The sequence below is a fragment of the Amphiura filiformis genome, chromosome 15 (assembly GCF_039555335.1).
Source record: "Amphiura filiformis chromosome 15, Afil_fr2py, whole genome shotgun sequence".
NCBI lineage: Eukaryota > Metazoa > Echinodermata > Ophiuroidea > Amphilepidida > Amphiuridae > Amphiura > Amphiura filiformis.
In genome coordinates this window covers 38,508,650-38,526,073 of record NC_092642.1, presented here as the reverse complement: position 1 = coordinate 38,526,073, position 17,424 = coordinate 38,508,650, and the positions used below count along the sequence as shown (strand labels likewise).

Here is a 17,424-nt window from a genome sequence, read left to right as displayed (position 1 = left end):
AAGGCAATCACATGCTTAGGGGCACCAAGGCAAAGGCATGGGGCACCCAAGGCATTTGCCTTCGGTGCCCCTGGTTATTTTTCCCTAACACTCTCCCCATCAATCATATAAAGATTCAAAAGGCCCTATTTTGGCTTATCAAACACAAAGATCGATTGATCATTAATTTTCTGATGAAGTCCTCTGATGAAATCTACAAAATATCAAAATTCTGAGTTAAATACATACATACATACAATGGCATTTATATAGCGCAATTTCAAAGAAATGATCATTGCACTTTACAGAAAACTTACCCTACTACTAAAGACTACAAGAAAACAAAAATATGTAAAAGAAACAACATAAAATCAGCAATGGTTAAAAAGATGGGTTTTCAGGCTACGTTTGAAAGTAGTTAACTGTGGGAGATGACCTAATGGATGAAGGAAGATTGTTCCAGATTCTGGGTCCAAAGACACTGAACGATCCATCGCCTCTCAGTCTGTTGGTCTTAGGAATGATAAGGCGCGTAAGATCTTGATTTGAACGAAGGCCTTCCCTAGTTGGAACACGGATGGTCAGACAATCAGAGAGGTAGGGTGGTGCCAGATCGTTCAATGTCTTGTAAATGTAGAGTAGCACTTTGAAGCAAATTCTCTTGTCTATTGCAAGCCAGTGTAACAAATTTAAAAGAGGTGAAGATGAGTGACGGCGTGGAACTTGGAAGATAATGCGGGCAGCACGGTTTTGTAGTCTTTGTAAGCGAGCAACGTCTTTGCTTCTACATCCAGACAGAAGGGTGTTGGCATAATCAATCTTGGATAACACTAGTGCCCGCATGGCATTACTGGATGCATCTTCGGTGACAAACCTACCTATTCTGGACAAGTTCCACAAAAGAAAGTTAACTGCTTTACAAATAGATGTTATATGGTTAGACATGTTCATCGTAGCATCAAAAACAACTCCCAGATTCCTGATGGTAGCAGATAGAATTACTTCAGCATCACCGATCTTTATATTGATGTTGGAGAGACTGGGCATATTGTGTGGAGGGGCAGCAATGAAAAACTCGGTTTTGGAGTCATTTAACTTGAGCATATTACAAAGCATCCAATCTCGAACTTCCTCGACACACATGGATAGCTTGAAGATGGCACATGCTGAATCAACTTTTGTTTTGAACTTCTTTGTAAGCAAAATTGAAAATATACCTTATATGATAATCTTTTCTGGAAAATTAAAATGTATTATTTTGTTCTTCAAATAAAGATATTTTATTTTGTAATTTTTGGAAGGTGAATTGTTTTAAGAACAGCTGCAAATACATGTACATGTATGACAGTCAAGGCTCCTGCTAAGGCGCGTCCGTGCATCCAGGACGCGATTTTCTATTGTTGAATGCACTGTTCCGCAAGCTGCATCAATGCCTTGCGTCGGTATCAAATCAAAACAAATATAAGCTTACTCAATCTACTTTCCATGAAATAAAATAAATATTTTTATTATTTTCTAAACCTGCATCGTGCATAAATGAATATTATAGGAACATATAGACCAATGGATCAATCAGTAAACGAGTTATAATTGACCTTTCATATTTAACCACTCCCATTTTGCGACAACTTCCGGGTCAACCAGTCAATGAAAATTCTTGCGGCAGCAAGACTTGTGAACAACTGTAAGCTTTCACGCAAACACGAGAGCAAAAATACAACTTTTTAAACCATCGTACAGTACAGTGTCAGCAAGTTTGCGTTCACGTAATTTGTTATTGACAATAATATTTACATAATCTTTAAAATCTCATCAGGAAAATGGAAGGAAATAGTCAAATATTTGCATGAAACTGCGATGTAATGTAATGCAATACCGGCAATTGGGGGCTTTGTAAAATTATATTCCCTGTTGCCGAACACATCAACATGTACGGACGCACAAAATTTTTGTGGGACGCGCATTTCCCGACCAGGTTTAACAGTTGTGCGTCCGATCGGACGCAGAGTTTTTGAAAGCTAGTGGGAGTCAGTTAGTCTATAGTTTGCAAGTTTTAACATTTAATTGATTAGAACTTGCAAAATTATACTGTTTCCTGATTCTAGCATCCTCAGTATATCCTTGAAAAAAAAAGCTTATTCTCGAAATTTCAATTGATTCCAATTTTGCACTTGTGAGTCAATGCATGATAATGTGTATTACTGTGTTGAATATTTGTTACAGAACCTACAAATTTGATGATATGTTTGCCAAGCGAATGAATCTGCAAGAAATATTTTGCACACAAACATTATGTAGCCCAAGGTTTCCGCTGGTATAATTATAAATATCTCAACCTTTTTTTTATGAAAGTGGGGGATCATGAAATTAGAGAATAAATGATAGGATTTTGTCTTTTGCCTATCAATATCGTGTCATAATGGATGGGCTGGCCAATATTTTGAGTAGTGGATGCGGCGCAGCGGTATCCACTACGATAAAAATATTGGCCAGCCCATCCATTATGACACGATATTGATAGGCAAAAGACAAAATCCTATCTTTATTTTCATTCTTATTCAGTTTTAATGTAATTTTTATGAGAAAAAATGCCTTTTTAGAAAAAAATAAAGTTACTTTTGTGAGGACATCCCGTTGTTTTAAATGAACGAAACCATTACGAACATCTAAGCCGCCGAATCGCCGAAATGACAAAACAAAATAAAACGAGACAAAACACACTCACCCCACACATACATGTACTGTCACCCACAAACACCCCTACCAAAAGCAACCCCCACAAATTGTACAATAATTATTGTCTTTCAAAATTCAAGGCATGATGTTTTCCCCAATCAAGGAAGTTCACATCTAGTTATGCCAGTGCAAAAATTCTGTAGTGCTGCACGATATAACCCGTGTATCTGCGCTGTGGTATGGGTATTTAATGTTTTAAACAACCAAGGCAAGCTAATGTAATATTGATGTAGAAAGAAGATTACCATATGTTTTGGTCTGTGCTCACCATTAGATGAGCAAATCCTAGGAGGATTGGGTGATTTCATTTACCCTTGCAATCTACCATAACAGGATATTTTCACTTCCGTTATTTTTTCACATTTAAAATGCAGGTTGACGTTGTAGAATTTTTATGGTGTGTGTATTGTTCCTTGGTTTTCATCATGCTAATTCTCGTCTGAAAATTGCAATTTTATGCTAACTTGCCTAAATATTAGCCACAAAAAATGATCCAAGGAGGAAAAAAAGAATGATATAAGATGATAACTGTGTAGTGTGTAATTATGCAAAGTCATTACCACACTGATAATTGTCTGGATTATTTTCATAGAATTATTTAAAGGTTTACACCCTAACTGCCATAAACGTGTCTAATCCTAATGATGACAATGCATTCCTTTGTCATGAATTTAGTTTTGAACTTGATCATGAAAACGATTATTCCTTGCAGCAGTCAAATAAAGAGAAAATTATTGCAATTTCATAATTTGATTATAATTTGTAATGAAATTACTATTTTTAACAATAATTAAATCACATGAGGCATATACTGTGGCGGGTAGTTCCTAGTACCGGGGTATGTTAAGATCAAATGTGCGAGCGAAGATAGCACGCATTTAGTTAGCATCATTAAACACATGTACCTCATCTGCTTTTAGATAGTGAAAGGATGGATACACACATTATGGTTGAAATGAATCTATGCCCAGCACAATGTGATTTGCCATTTTTGGTCTATAGAATAGCCATGCAGAGCTTTGAATTATTCTTACATGATATGTCACATTGCCATCAATTATTGAGGTAGATCATTATTAAAAATAAAAGTAAGTCAAGTGTAAAATGAATCCATTTATTAGGAGTATTTATCTAATGCATAGGTTTCAACCCTAATTTCATTTAGATAGTGACAGTGATAGCATACATATGTACACACATTTTGGTTAAAATGAATCTATGCCCAGCACAATTTGATTTGCCATTTTTGATCTATGGAATAATGAGCCATGCAGTGCTTTCTTACATGATATGTCACATTGCCATCAATTATTGAGGTACATCATTAATATTAAGTCAAGTGTAAAATGATTCCATTTATTAGGAGTGGTCATTTTAATGCATGAAGGTTTCAACCCTAATTTCATTTAGATAGTAACAGTACTAGCATGGCATATGTACACACATTTCAGTTAAAATGAATCTATGCCCAGCACAATGTGATTTGCCATTTTTGGTCTAGAATATTGAGTCATGCAGAACTTTGAATTATTTTATTACATGATATGTCACGTTAATATGCCATCCATTATTGTGGTAGATCATATTAAACAGGCTACATGTAAGTAAGTCAAGTGTAAAATGATTCAATTTATTAGGAGTATGGACAGGGTTCTACCCTAGACTGCTGCCCTCAGTCGTCAACCGTCTGGATTGACGACTGAGAAAACTACGTGGAAAAAAAGTGACGGATTTTGCAACAGGATTCCTGTGGCATAAAGCATGCGCAGTTGTGTCCAAATTGACCTTTTGACCAAGTTTGTTGTTTTTAGAAGTTCAGAGCGCGATCTTGTCACAGCGGCGCGGTACAGCGACGCGGTACACGGGCGCCGCTAGTCAGTCACGCTACGGCGCACAACCAAAGTCGCATTGAATAGTTTTCAGAAGTCCGTCATGATATTGGCTGTAAAATAATCAGTCGTCACTACGAAGCATACACAGTACATGCGAAGTGTAGACGGCTGATTGGAATTAGTCTAGTTCTACCCTAATTTCATTGACCTACATGTACAATGTACATATAATCTACTATAATGTAGACACAAATGTTTGGAGTGAACTTGTTTATTGATTTGCGTACATGTAGTAGTAGTGTTTACCCATGAGTATGTGAGCTACTTTCTTTGCAATGTAATGGTTTTCTAGAATGTAGCTTACATTGTACATCAAGACTTGTAATTTGCATTGTATGATAAATTTCATATGTAGTGTAATTTAAAGTGTGATATTTTCATGGTATTCATTTATCGCCGTTTGAACTGTTCAGACCCTGACTTTGGAGCTCTGAGGGCAATACAATTATTTTAGGCCTAATTTAGTAGCCATTGACTTGCACAAGGGCTTCTGTTTAGAGGCAGGTTGTTTGTTAGGGGTGTTTTTATTTTAATTTGTAATTTAAAAAATAGTGCATATACTTCATCATCTGAGTAAAGATTATGTTATGTCCATGAAACTTACTGAAGTGGACAACATTACATGTATATTTACAAGGATTATCAGACTCCGAGCTCAACTATGGTTGTTAAGAATGTGTGATTTTCCTGGAAAATATTATCTATTGTGATTGTTCTCAAAAGATATTATCATGAAAGTAGCAGACAGCATTGTTGATCTGTGTTTAAAAAAATCATGCATAAATTTACATAGTTTTGCCAGTTTTAAGTAATAATGAATCAGCTCTAGAGCAAATAACAAAACCTCAAAAACATAATCAAAGCAGCTTAAGAGGCAATGATAACATACATGTATAAAATACACATTATTCAATAGCCATGAACAACTAAAAATGAAATCAAAAGTACATGTAGACAGTTTTCATGCAAATAAAAAACATGATGTCATTCATGTGTTAAATGTCCTTTGTAATTTACAATATCATGTAATATTCATTTGGCCTACTGGTATGTTATTGTGACCTTCACCATGCTTGATGGAATGGTCTCTGATGTAAATGTAGGCTTCTTTATAATTGCCTCCATATGTTCTTTTTTCATGGACTTCATTTAAAAATAATTATTAATAATTATACATTTTGTTTTAAAATTGTGTTTTGTAGACTTGGTTTTAAAATTATTAGTGATTTGTAGACAAGTGCAAAATGGAGGGTATGGACATGTAATAATAAACTTCACAATTGGTGTGAAAATAGGCAAATGGATGATAGTCCTACCATACTAACCCCCTCCCCAGTGAGCGGTGCTAGGGGGAAATGCCCCCAGTCAGAACTCTTTCCCCCTGTTGCCCTTCGATAAAAAACAAAAATTACAAAAATACCACTTTTTGTTGCAATTTTTGCATAAAATTTGTTGATTTTGCCCCCGAAATTCACTTTCCCCCCCATCCCCAAAAAAATTCCTGGCCCGCCCCTGCCCCTCATCTATAGGTGAAAAACCAGTGGGCAGGTCATACCTGAGTGGTTCGCTATCATTTTGGTAATATTTACACATAATTTCTCTAGAAATGATGGCATGAATTGATCAATTTACCAGTATCCCAATGTGATAGTGATGACAGACATATTGCTTCATTGTTAGAACTCGCTATACCCCAGTACTGTACAATGTACTTGTAGAAATGTTTATCCAACATAAATTTTTGCAATTTTTGGCTCTGTTAAGGGCTGGAGTATGAACGTTTGGACAGTATTTATTTTGGGACATTAGAGCACATCAGACATATCGAATTGCATTCTGAATCGAAGAATGTCATTCTGATATCAAATAATTTTGATTTTTTGAAATTAGCAATTTAATACACATTTTATGGCAAATCATTAAAAATTTATATTTTTGATATTTAACAGTACTTGAAGTAAACTTGATAAATCTGATGATTTATACTTAAAGTGTATGTAGGTGGGATGAAAAGCCGATGATCAATTGAAAATTTTGACCTTTCGTATTGAAGATATGGATTTTTTTCCCAAAACACCAAAAAAATTAGGTCTTTTGGGGAAAAAATCCATATCTTCAATATGAAAGGTCAAAATTTTCAATTGACTTAAACTTTTCCTCCTTGCTACATACACTTAAAGAATATATCATTAGATTTATATAATTTACCGAGGACTGTTATATATCAAAAATTTGAAAAATATCAAATTTTTATAATTTGTCATAAAATTTGTATTATATTGTGATTTAAAAAAATGAAAATTATTTGATATCAGAAAGACATGCTTCAGTATTCAGAATGCAATTCGACAGGTCTGAGGTGCTCTCATGTCCCACAAAAATACTGTCGAAGCATAATAACGCTCATTTTGGATCCCTTAAGCTTGCACAAAATTTGAAAAAGGTGCAACACTATTTATTTAGTGTGTAAGGCTTTTTAGAAAATTTACAAACTTAAAGGAGAATTTTGTGACCCTAGCATCGTCTTTTTATGACATTTTTCAGTAGATATCCACGTAAAAAGCTTATTCCCCAAATTTCAGTTGATTCCGATTTTGCGTTTGCGAGTTATGCATGATTATGTGTTTTACACTGCTCCATAGGCCACTGTTGTAATTTCGTTCTGGTATACCAGAACGAAATTCAAATATGGCGATATTTTTGCTAAACAAATTAATCTGCAAGAAATATTTTGTACATAAACATTATGTAGCCAGAGAGGTATCCAGTGGTACAAAAATGAGGCTGTGGATCACGAAATGCCCTTTTTAAAAAAACCAAGTAAACACAGTATGTTTGGATTCGATCCTGTGTGAAAAAATTAACAGCTTAAATTTGTCATTAGTAAGCCAGTCAGTGCTTTTTTGTCTGAACTCTGAAACCTATCTCATTAACATGTTAGGTACGTGTATGATTGTATGTTGTAATTCAATAATGAGAATCTGTTAACCCTAAGCATTTTTCCATGGACCGCAATTAAGCTGACTGCAATTACGGTAATTTAATTGCAAAGTTAATTTAAATGTACTCAATGTTGGTTATCCCAGCAAAAGAATAGCAAAATTAACATTAAAGTGATGGATAAGTCAAAAAATTGTCATCAGGTATTTTATCATATAAAAATGGCAAAACACAGAAAATGGTATAAATATTGTTGAATGTTGATACATGAAAGTGCTATGTGTTTGTACAGGCAAACTCCCCCAAAACGTGACATTTTTATACCCTTATTATGTTGTTTTCAGTCTCTCTTGCAGGGTACATGTTAGCACACCCCTTCTGTTTACAAAAATGTAAAATCTTGACTTTTTAGATTTTCTGATTTACCAAATTAGCTTTATAATGTTCTGTGTATAAAATGACTAATTGAGACTGAAATCGTTAAAAAAAATTCACACATACCGAGATAATGACATATCTTATGCACAAGCCCGCAGGGGGAGTGCATTAGACACATATATCGGTTCAAGCTTTTAATAGCCAGCATATTCTGGAATAAAGAGTAATCGATAGAGTAATCGATAAAACTAACATCAACACAAAGAAAAAAAGCTGGCATAAAAGGCATGCATAAATATCAATCTAATGTCATATCTTTACTTCTTTCTTTCTTTCAGATTTGAATGAGATAGAACCCAATACGTTCCTGAGCCCATTCCTGGATGTGATTAGATCGGAGGATACTACTGGTCCCATTACAGGTCTTGCATTGTCTTCAGTCAACAAGTTCCTGTCGTATGGACTTCTAGGTAAGATTTTTTTTAAAGCACAGTGATTTATACAGTTTGTCCACTCTGAAGTACAAAGTGACAACGCACACGTATACAGCGCGTTAACAGTGCGTAGTGCTGCATCTCTGCTGCAGGTATGCGTGTCTTCAAAGTCGGCACAATGTGTGCGTCTGCGTCGGTACTTTGTACTTCAGAGTAGACAGACTGTAGTGCGCTACGCACAGGCACAACGCCTAGGCGTTGATCCACAAGCCTCAGCACCCTTTACAGGTTGTCGCTGACCACTACGGTCCCACATCATTCCATAAACCATTAAGCAACAATTCAGGGACTTCAAGAGCGCACACCCTAGACATTCCACAAATTATCATCGCAACCAGGATCAGCTCCCCGAGTTTCGTAAGGGGTTGCAACAAGACAAATTAGCAGTAAGTTCCTTGCCCAGGGGAATTTCAAGCTGACTCGATTTTTCCATGAGAGCATACATGTACTAGGGTTCAAACCCGCAACCTCTCGCACCATAGTTGAACGCCTTATTGATTAACCCTAACCCTACCCGTGGTTTTTGTGCTATCGGAAGGGAAAGAAGGAACGAAAAGGAGAAAATGAAGAAGAAAGTCACTTGGCACCCCGGGATTGAACCTCGGACCCCTCGCATGCCCGCAGAAGTTCCCCAGCATGTAGCTACACAGGTGGCGTTGGCCCGCCAGCGATTCCCTGGGTATATATGACTTGGTCTGATTAAGGCGTCATCAAGTCCCATGGAATCCATGCACGCAGAGTGGTTTTAATAGTGAGCTTTAGTGAGTCCTAGTTGGGTTAGGGTTAAGAAGGCATATAGGGAAAACATGCATATAGCTTAACCCTAACCCTACCCGTGGTTTTTGTGCTATCGGAAGGGAAAGAAGGAACGAAAAAGGAGAGAAGATGAAGAAGAAAGTCACTTGGCACCCCTGGGATTGAACCTCGGACCCCTCGCATGCCTGCATAAAAGTTCCCCAGCATGTAGCTACACAGGTGGCGTTGGCCCGCCAAGCGATTCCCTGGGTATATATGACTTGGTCTGATTGCGTCATCAAGTCCCGTGGAATCCATGCACGCAGAGTGGTTTTAATAGTGAGCTTTAGTGAGTCCCAGTTGGGTTAGGGTTAAGCTAACTTGACTGCCATAATCTATACTATTAAAGAGGAACTTGCCGATAATCGATATACTTGGGATCGATTCATCGGTATCATCTCAGAGATTATAGATGAAAAATAAATTAATAGGTAGATAAATAAATAAGTTATAGCATTTCCAGATGAATGGTAAATACATAGATAGATAGCTAAATTAATAAACACAAATAATTATTTGGATCAACCAATGGTGGACTCGCTAACGCGTTGCTTCGTTGCTACGGACAAGCTTTAATACGCGTACATACTCTACGCGCATGTTCAAGACGAAAACACTGCTCAGCATTTCGTATTGCTTTGTAAAATTGTATAACCGTTTGCAAGTACTGTAACCGATACACAGATGATTTTCGAAAAAAAAAAGAGATCTAATATTTTGAAAGTGAAGTTTATCCGTTTGTGGTGACTTTCGATGGAGAGTGGGCATTATTAATAGCATGGTAACCGCAACCGCTATCAACTACATTTGTTTATGATGACTTTCGGGAACTTCTTTTGTATGACTTTCCGAAGATTTTAAATTCAAGGTAGGCCTATATTGGAAAGTAATTTGAATTTATTCGTTTGTCATGTTGTGATGAATTTCGACGGGGAGGGTGGAGCATCATTAGCATAGTAACCGCAACCGCTATAATATCTCAACAATGGCGAGATTTCTTTATGACATTGGGGGAAGGGATGAAAACATTTCGTGAAGTAGGCATATTAATAGTGAATCCGGCATCTTTTGGTAACATTAACAATGGCGTAGATTTCTTTTGACATGGGGGATGGGTCCGTTTAATCAATTTTTGCAATAGGCCTACAGTGAATCCAACATCTTGGCGACAGAATAATGAATGAAAGAATGAGAAAAAGAAAGAGAAATGGAACGCAGGAAAGAGAGAGAGAGCTGAGAGAAACTGAAAGAAAAAAGGAAAGACAAAGAAAAAATAAGTAAAAAGGGTGTTTGGTACAACAATTACGCAACAGATTTTATGCTAAGGAAGTCGTTTGCAAAGTAGAACCGCGTAATAATTGAGCTGTTAAAAGCGATACCAATTGCCATGATTACCATTTCCATCGTTTATACTAACCGCTTCCGTTTACTAACCGCTCCCATTTACTCATCTAGCGGGGGCCCGCGCGAAGCGCGGGTACCCGCTAGTTAGAATGACAAAAGGACTTGTTGTTCCCTGTACTTTTGTGTTGAAAAGGTTTCTCTCATGGTTAGAACAAAGGAAATAAGGTAGAAAACTGTTTAAGGGAATCCCTCTTTGCCAGTTGCATGGCTTTGCAATAAGGTCTTGGTGTGTGGATATTTTGGCATGTGCGGTTGTAGTGTAGCAGTGTCAGTTTGAGGGACAACAAAGCCTGTTTATAGGGGAAAATGTCCCATTCAGAGGGCATTAGGGCAAAAACTGACTTATTTGTTTTAAATAATCATCTTTTTTTTATCCTGGCTGTTTACCTATCCCATACACTGACCTTTATTGTCCGTATTTGCAGGAATAATGCACTTAACATTGGTGTCAACTCCAGAATAATCAATGTATCATTTTGAACATGTTTCTTGGTCATCATCATCAGAAGTTGGTTCTTTTCCCACATTTGCTCATATATTTGTTTTATGTTTTTATTTTAGACACTCTAGGAGAAGGCACTCCGTCTGGTATAGAGAACATAGCTGATGCAGTAACCCATGCAAGATTTGTAGGCACTGATCCTGGCTCAGATGAGGTGGTACTTATGAAGATATTACAGGTGAGATGCAGTATTGACTTCTTCCTTGGTAGCAGTCAATGTCTTGTTAATTAATTTAAATTCACATTTGGATTGTGAAAACTTACAAGTCCATGGTACGACAAATTAAACTCAAATGTGTGTGTCCTTGGTTAGGCCGTATAAAATTAATGTTTTGGTTCTCGTCCCCTCCCTCCTCAATTTCTGGGATTTGTCAGATTTTTTTTTTTTTTTTTATAGATTTTTCAATTATTTTAGACTTTGGAATGATTTATGAATTTTTCATACATATAAATAAGTTTATTAGAGAACAAGGACCACTTCCAAGTCTTTTTGTGGTACTCTAGGGGGTTTATACCTCAGAATCTCACATTTGAAAAAAAAAAAAAAAAAGTGCCTCATCGTTTCCTCGAGCACTGTTGGAAAAGACCGAAAACTACAGACAATGCTGATTTTACACTGAAAAAAAAAAAAAAAAAAACACCTCCCTCCCTCATCAATTCATGAAAATCCTCTGGACGAGAACCAAAATATTAATTTTATACGGCCTTAGCTAGCGAAAGCCCCAAGCAGTGTATTGTCATTCAGTGGTTGCCAATGGGGGTGTGTAGGGGTGAGTGTATGTGTAGTGGTGCATGTGTTCTGTTCTGGGGTGTACATGTGTGTATGCATGTTTGGGGATACAAATATTTAGTTTCTGTCACTGAATAAACTTTTCTCTGTATCTTTGTTTTTCTAGGTACTAAGAACACTGCTATTGACCCCAGTTGGAATGCATTTATCCAATGAATCTGTGTGTGAAATAATGCAATCCTGCTTCAGGATATGCTTTGAAATGAGGCTAAGTGGTAAGTCATACATCACCATCAACTCAAAATCTTCTGTAATTAGCCTTTTCTAGATATGGTGGACACAATAGAATGGCGCTGCATGAAGTGAGTCAAGTCTTTTGAATTCGCCGGGAAGACTGCCTTTCTTTTGTGTATGCCATACTTTGAAAAGGGTAATTGAAATACTTACACAGTGTTCACCTCAAGTGTTGAAAATGATCATGCAAAGAATAATAATAAGCATAGGTTACTTTGATGGCAATTATAGCCCATGCTTTCTCATAAAACAGCTTAAACTTGAAGTAACACCTCTTCTGTAAATTGGCCAAGCTGCTAGTTGTCTGCCAGCATACACTACATACAATGAGCATGGTTGCGGAATTTCCTGGACTCTCTTTTGACACAAAAATACAGTTTCCATTCCAACTTATTCAGTATGTCAGCAGTTACTATAGTACATTGTAAGTTCAGCATGTCATAGGCGAGAAATATTTGGTTTTTGTTTACTGCACAAGTCAACAAAGTCCCAACTTAAGCCCATGTAAATTCACAAAAGTGCGCGTCAATACGCAAACTCGCAAAACATAGTTCGCGTAGGTGCTGCACCCAGCTGTGTGTACAGCATTCTATATCAGTCCACAATATTATGAGTCCCACCTATTACGAGCTGATCAGAGTATACATTTTGTTAATTGTTGCAAATATGCAGTAATAAAATAACAAGTGTGGGGGAAAAAATGGTGCCGCTTTGGCAGATTGGGCTATTCCAGTTGAAATCCATACACCTATGGAAGACATGACCTTAATCTCCTCTACATGGGGGGGGTGTAAATGGAGTCACCCATTCAGGTAACCTATATGAAATTCACACTCCCTGTGTGGAAGATTAAGGTCATGTAGGGGTGTATGGATTTCAACTGAAATAGCCCATTTCTACATGTCTTGTTAACTCAAAATGGATGGAAATAGAGTCTGGGCAATCCTTTATATTTCTTTATACTGTCATTGTATCTTGGTATAAGTTTATAATAATTTTAGCATTTTTATATGGTTCAAACAGCAGTCCAGTAAGAGGCTTGAGAAGTAACCATGATGTATTCTTTTCTTTGTGTATGTTGGCAGAATTGTTACGGCGTACAGCTGAGCATACTTTGGTTGATATGGTACAGCTGCTATTCTCAAGAGTTCCGCACTTTAGTGAAGAGAAGATTCCAGGCATGAAAAAGGTAGGCTATATATCTATACCATTTTTCACCCTGATGTGGCAGTGACGTCAAGACGTTGAGGCAGCTGTTTCGTGCACATCTATGCGGCGTCTTTAATTGCATGTGTGTGTACTCCAGCGCTTTGAGCGAACACTAGCGATTTGTAGCTGCGCCCAATGATATGCGCACTGACGTTACTGCCACATCAGGGTGGAAAATGGTGTAATACTTATGAATACTTAACTTTTATGATGTACTTCCCTGTTAATACAGAAGATATCTTGCACTTCACACAATGCATTTCTTCCATTTTAATAATCTGCACTGATCTGCTATCCATGCAGTGCAACTTGGGTCGATAGTAACAAAAGGTACCTCAATAAACCGAGTACATCCAGAACTTGCAAGTTATGTTTATTTCATGACTATCGACCCATGTTTAGCCAGTCTATTCTCAACATGAATACAAAGGAAACATGTACAAAGTAATATGAGTGTCATTTGATGAAACAAGGTGATGTATCATGTTGCAAAGGATTCTGGGATGGGTAAGATATCACTTCTGGCCTGTTATGAACTAGATTTCTTAATTCCATGAAACTTTATGCAAATTAAGACAAAGTGAAAAGTTTGAGGTTATGCAAGGTAACATGAAAATGGTATGAAAATTGTATGAAAATTGCCATCATCATGTGCCCCAAAGAGTAGGAAATTACACCTGACTCTCCTTTGTCCTATTCTGTCGGTCCGTGCCACGTCACTTCCGGTTGATGATGCGACTCAAATTTGAGTGAAAACAAGTCCTTGGTTCGATTTTTTCTTGATGATTTCTGTCATTGGTGTTGTGTATATTTCGATCGCAAATAGTCAGTGGAATCAAACAAGTTTCTAAGTTTTCAGAGTGGAAGTTACTTACTTAAGTTTTATATAATGACAAACCGACAATTAAAGTCCATGGTCGAGTGTTGTTTTTCCCGAAATTGACGATCACCACTCCAGTCTGGAGTGACTAGTCTCCTTCACAGCCGGTTTCTGTCATTCATTACAAACCGTGAGCCACGTGAAGCTTGGGCCCAAGACTAAAAGCTGGACCGACAGAATACCATAGTTTGCTTACGGTAATTGTAGAATTATGCATAATCAGGATTATGAGGTGTAGGATATGTACAAGGCATGGTTCAAGCACAATTGCCAAAGATCACTGCACTGTGCATTGAGTGGAGAAATCTTGTGGTTGCCTGCTCCGCAGCTGAAGGATGGTGATGATGATGATGATGTAGGGTTAGAGTTCAAATTCCAGACAAAATAGCATATGTCACACATATTGAATAGAATATGTCTTATTATGTTATTATTTCAGCTGAAAATGAGGGCAGGAGGTATACCCGACTCTTCAAGGCGAAGACGTTCTAGGCCATCGCCAAAGACCCGATCAAAGAAAGATCGTTCAGCCACTGCGACAAGCGAAGAGACGCCTACTGTTCACTCAGCAGCGTCATCGGCTACTAACAGCGCCACACCATCTCCGACGCCAGTCAGCGGTATGGTACAAGGACCTACTGCTCTATTATCCGGCACCGCTTCAAGTGCAACAGGTCCAATAGCAGAATCTTCAGAACCATCAGAGGTGTCTGCACCAACTGAGCCATCTGCATTATCTGAAGGCGAGGTACCATCAGCAGAAGATCAGGCTGTTTCACAACCTGCTTCCCCAGATAGTGGCATAGATGCAAAAGAGGGGGTGATGGAAGTAGAAGGACCACCGCAGACTAAAGAACATGTGATCTCCATGCAAGGAGAACAGAGATTGGACGATGGCTTGGATGGAAAGGTATGTACAGAAATATTTGGCTATTCCAGTTGAAATCCATACACCCCCTATGGTAGACATGTCCTTAATCTCCCACATACAGTTTGTCCACTCTGAAGTACAAAGTGACAACACACGCGTATACAGCACGTAAAGAGTCCACAGTGCTGTGTCTCTGCTGCAGGTATGCGTGGCTTCTAAGTCGGCACAATGTGTGCGTCCGCGTCGGTACTTTGTACTTCAGAGTAGACTGACTGTAGGGAGTGTGAATTTCAAATCGGGTTTACCGTAATGGGTGATTCTATTTGAAATATGCAACCCCTAGGTAGGAGATTACGGTTACGGTCATGTCTACCATAGGGGGTGTATGGATTTCAACTGGAATAGCCCGATGTTTTTGACTCTGTAATGGTGTGGGATTGACAGCCATGTCACCCCGCTTTACCCTTTTTTAGGCCTGAAATATGTTTTGTTTTTAAGCGGTATGAACAAAAACATGATAATTTGTTGTTACCACCCCGGAAGACATGTACTTTTCCATAGGCCACTGTGACAAACATTTTTGCTTCTAGAATCCAAACCGCTGGAGCAATTTAACTCCAAACTTGGAATCGGAATGCTTGGGTGATGAGCCTCCATGTAAGGTAGAAAACATCGATCATGTGCTGTAATCGGACTGCCCACCTTTAATAAAGTTGCACAAATTTGATACATTTACACTTGCTCAAAACATGTACCATTCTTTGGTCAATCTTTGTAGAAAGAAGACGGAGACCAGGTGGAGCTTGAGAGATGTGAGTCGATGCCAGAAGGACTAGAAGATTTAGAATCAATAGCCGAACAATCAGACAGTGCATCGGTACCAGATAGCTCGGAATACATCAACCCACAGGGGGTGAGGTTCACACCACAACAAAGGCTGAAAGATGGTAGGTAGAAAAGATGAAGACTAAAAGATACAAGAACTTGATAAAGTTACTTCCATTTATAGTCAATTGTCAGCTGGAAAAGTTGCCCAATTTTTCTCTTGAACATTTGTTTCTCTGGGACAGGGAATTACCAAAAATCATCCAGCTTGGAAATGTCAAATTTTTGGGCTCTTTCAGTTGAAAGCCATACACCCCCTATGAAAGACATGACCTTAATCTTCCATACAGGGAGTGTGAATTTCAAATGGGGTTACCTAAATGGGTGACTTCATTTGAAATCGGCACCCTCTATGTCGTGTATGTGCACATGATGGATGAACCCAACATCATGATGTAGACCTATTCTTTTAGTGTCATTTTGGATTTCTGGAGTTCACATCTATTATATAATATATGTTTGTTGTTTCAGGAATGGGGCCAGTTGTGCCATACGGTTTACCATGTGTGAGGGAGCTTCTCAGGTTTTTAATTTCCCTCATTAACCCATATGACAGGTAAGTGCATTGGGCTGTTCCATTTAAAATCTGCACTACCCCTGTGAAAGATGTTGGAAATATATTCCATAGGGGGAGTATGAATTTCAAATGGAATGAGCACATTATGCAGCTCCATTTTAATTGTTGAGAAAAATGAAACTTGAATCCTCCACTGAGGGAGGGTGAGTTTGATAATGGAGCTGCTAATTTGGTCATTCCATTTGAAATTCGTGCTCCCTGTGGAAGATATTTCCAACATCTTTTGAAAGGGTAGTTTGGATTTTAAATTAAAATAGCCCAATGCAAAGGATATCAAAACTTGATATTATCAAAGATCGGTATAATTTTGTATTTTTAAGAATATGAGTGAAATGTTAGATTCATTGGGACAATCTATAAGTGTAAGCAATAATACTAATTTTCACTGTGGTGGAGTGTTAATTTTACTGAAGTAAAAGGGAAAGAAATATTACCTTTTTTATTTTTCATTACATTATGTAACATCTATTTGTTGACTTGATATATTCCAGGCATAATACAGATCTGATGATGCATATGGGATTAAGTCTGTTGACGGTCGCCTTGGAGACCGGTTCCGAACACATCTCTCATTTCTCAGCATTGCTGAGTCTGGTTAAGGATGAAATGTGCAAGAATTTATTTGCTGTAAGTAATCATACATACAGTTTGATCAGCTTGTAAATGGCGGGCCTTATAACATCGCGGATTAATATCAATATCTTATGACATCTCGCTAGAGGTAATAGGAATTATTAACTCATTGTCTACTTTATTTAACACACACAATATAGACCAGGCAGGTCAACTATATCGCAATTAATGTGGGTCTACTTTTCGGCATAGTGTTAAAAGTCTATTAATTCCCGCCGATATGAG

At 37.7% G+C, this 17,424-nt stretch overlaps 1 protein-coding gene across 4 annotated transcripts in view; it reads left to right on the top strand.

Annotated features, from left to right (window-relative positions):
- The window catches only part of LOC140171601 (Golgi-specific brefeldin A-resistance guanine nucleotide exchange factor 1-like), a 69,262-nt gene that overhangs the window by 8,399 nt on the left and 43,439 nt on the right, over positions 1–17,424 (top strand). For all 4 annotated transcript variants that reach the window (XM_072194883.1, XM_072194884.1, XM_072194881.1 and 1 more), the window contains exons 4-11: positions 8,264–8,395; positions 11,180–11,298; positions 12,017–12,125; positions 13,230–13,333; positions 14,673–15,143; positions 15,883–16,051; positions 16,461–16,545; positions 17,058–17,193. In XM_072194883.1, the coding sequence (XP_072050984.1) occupies positions 8,264–8,395; positions 11,180–11,298; positions 12,017–12,125; positions 13,230–13,333; positions 14,673–15,143; positions 15,883–16,051; positions 16,461–16,545; positions 17,058–17,193 (1,325 nt within the window). The remainder of the gene's footprint in view (positions 1–8,263; positions 8,396–11,179; positions 11,299–12,016; positions 12,126–13,229; positions 13,334–14,672; positions 15,144–15,882; positions 16,052–16,460; positions 16,546–17,057; positions 17,194–17,424) is intronic.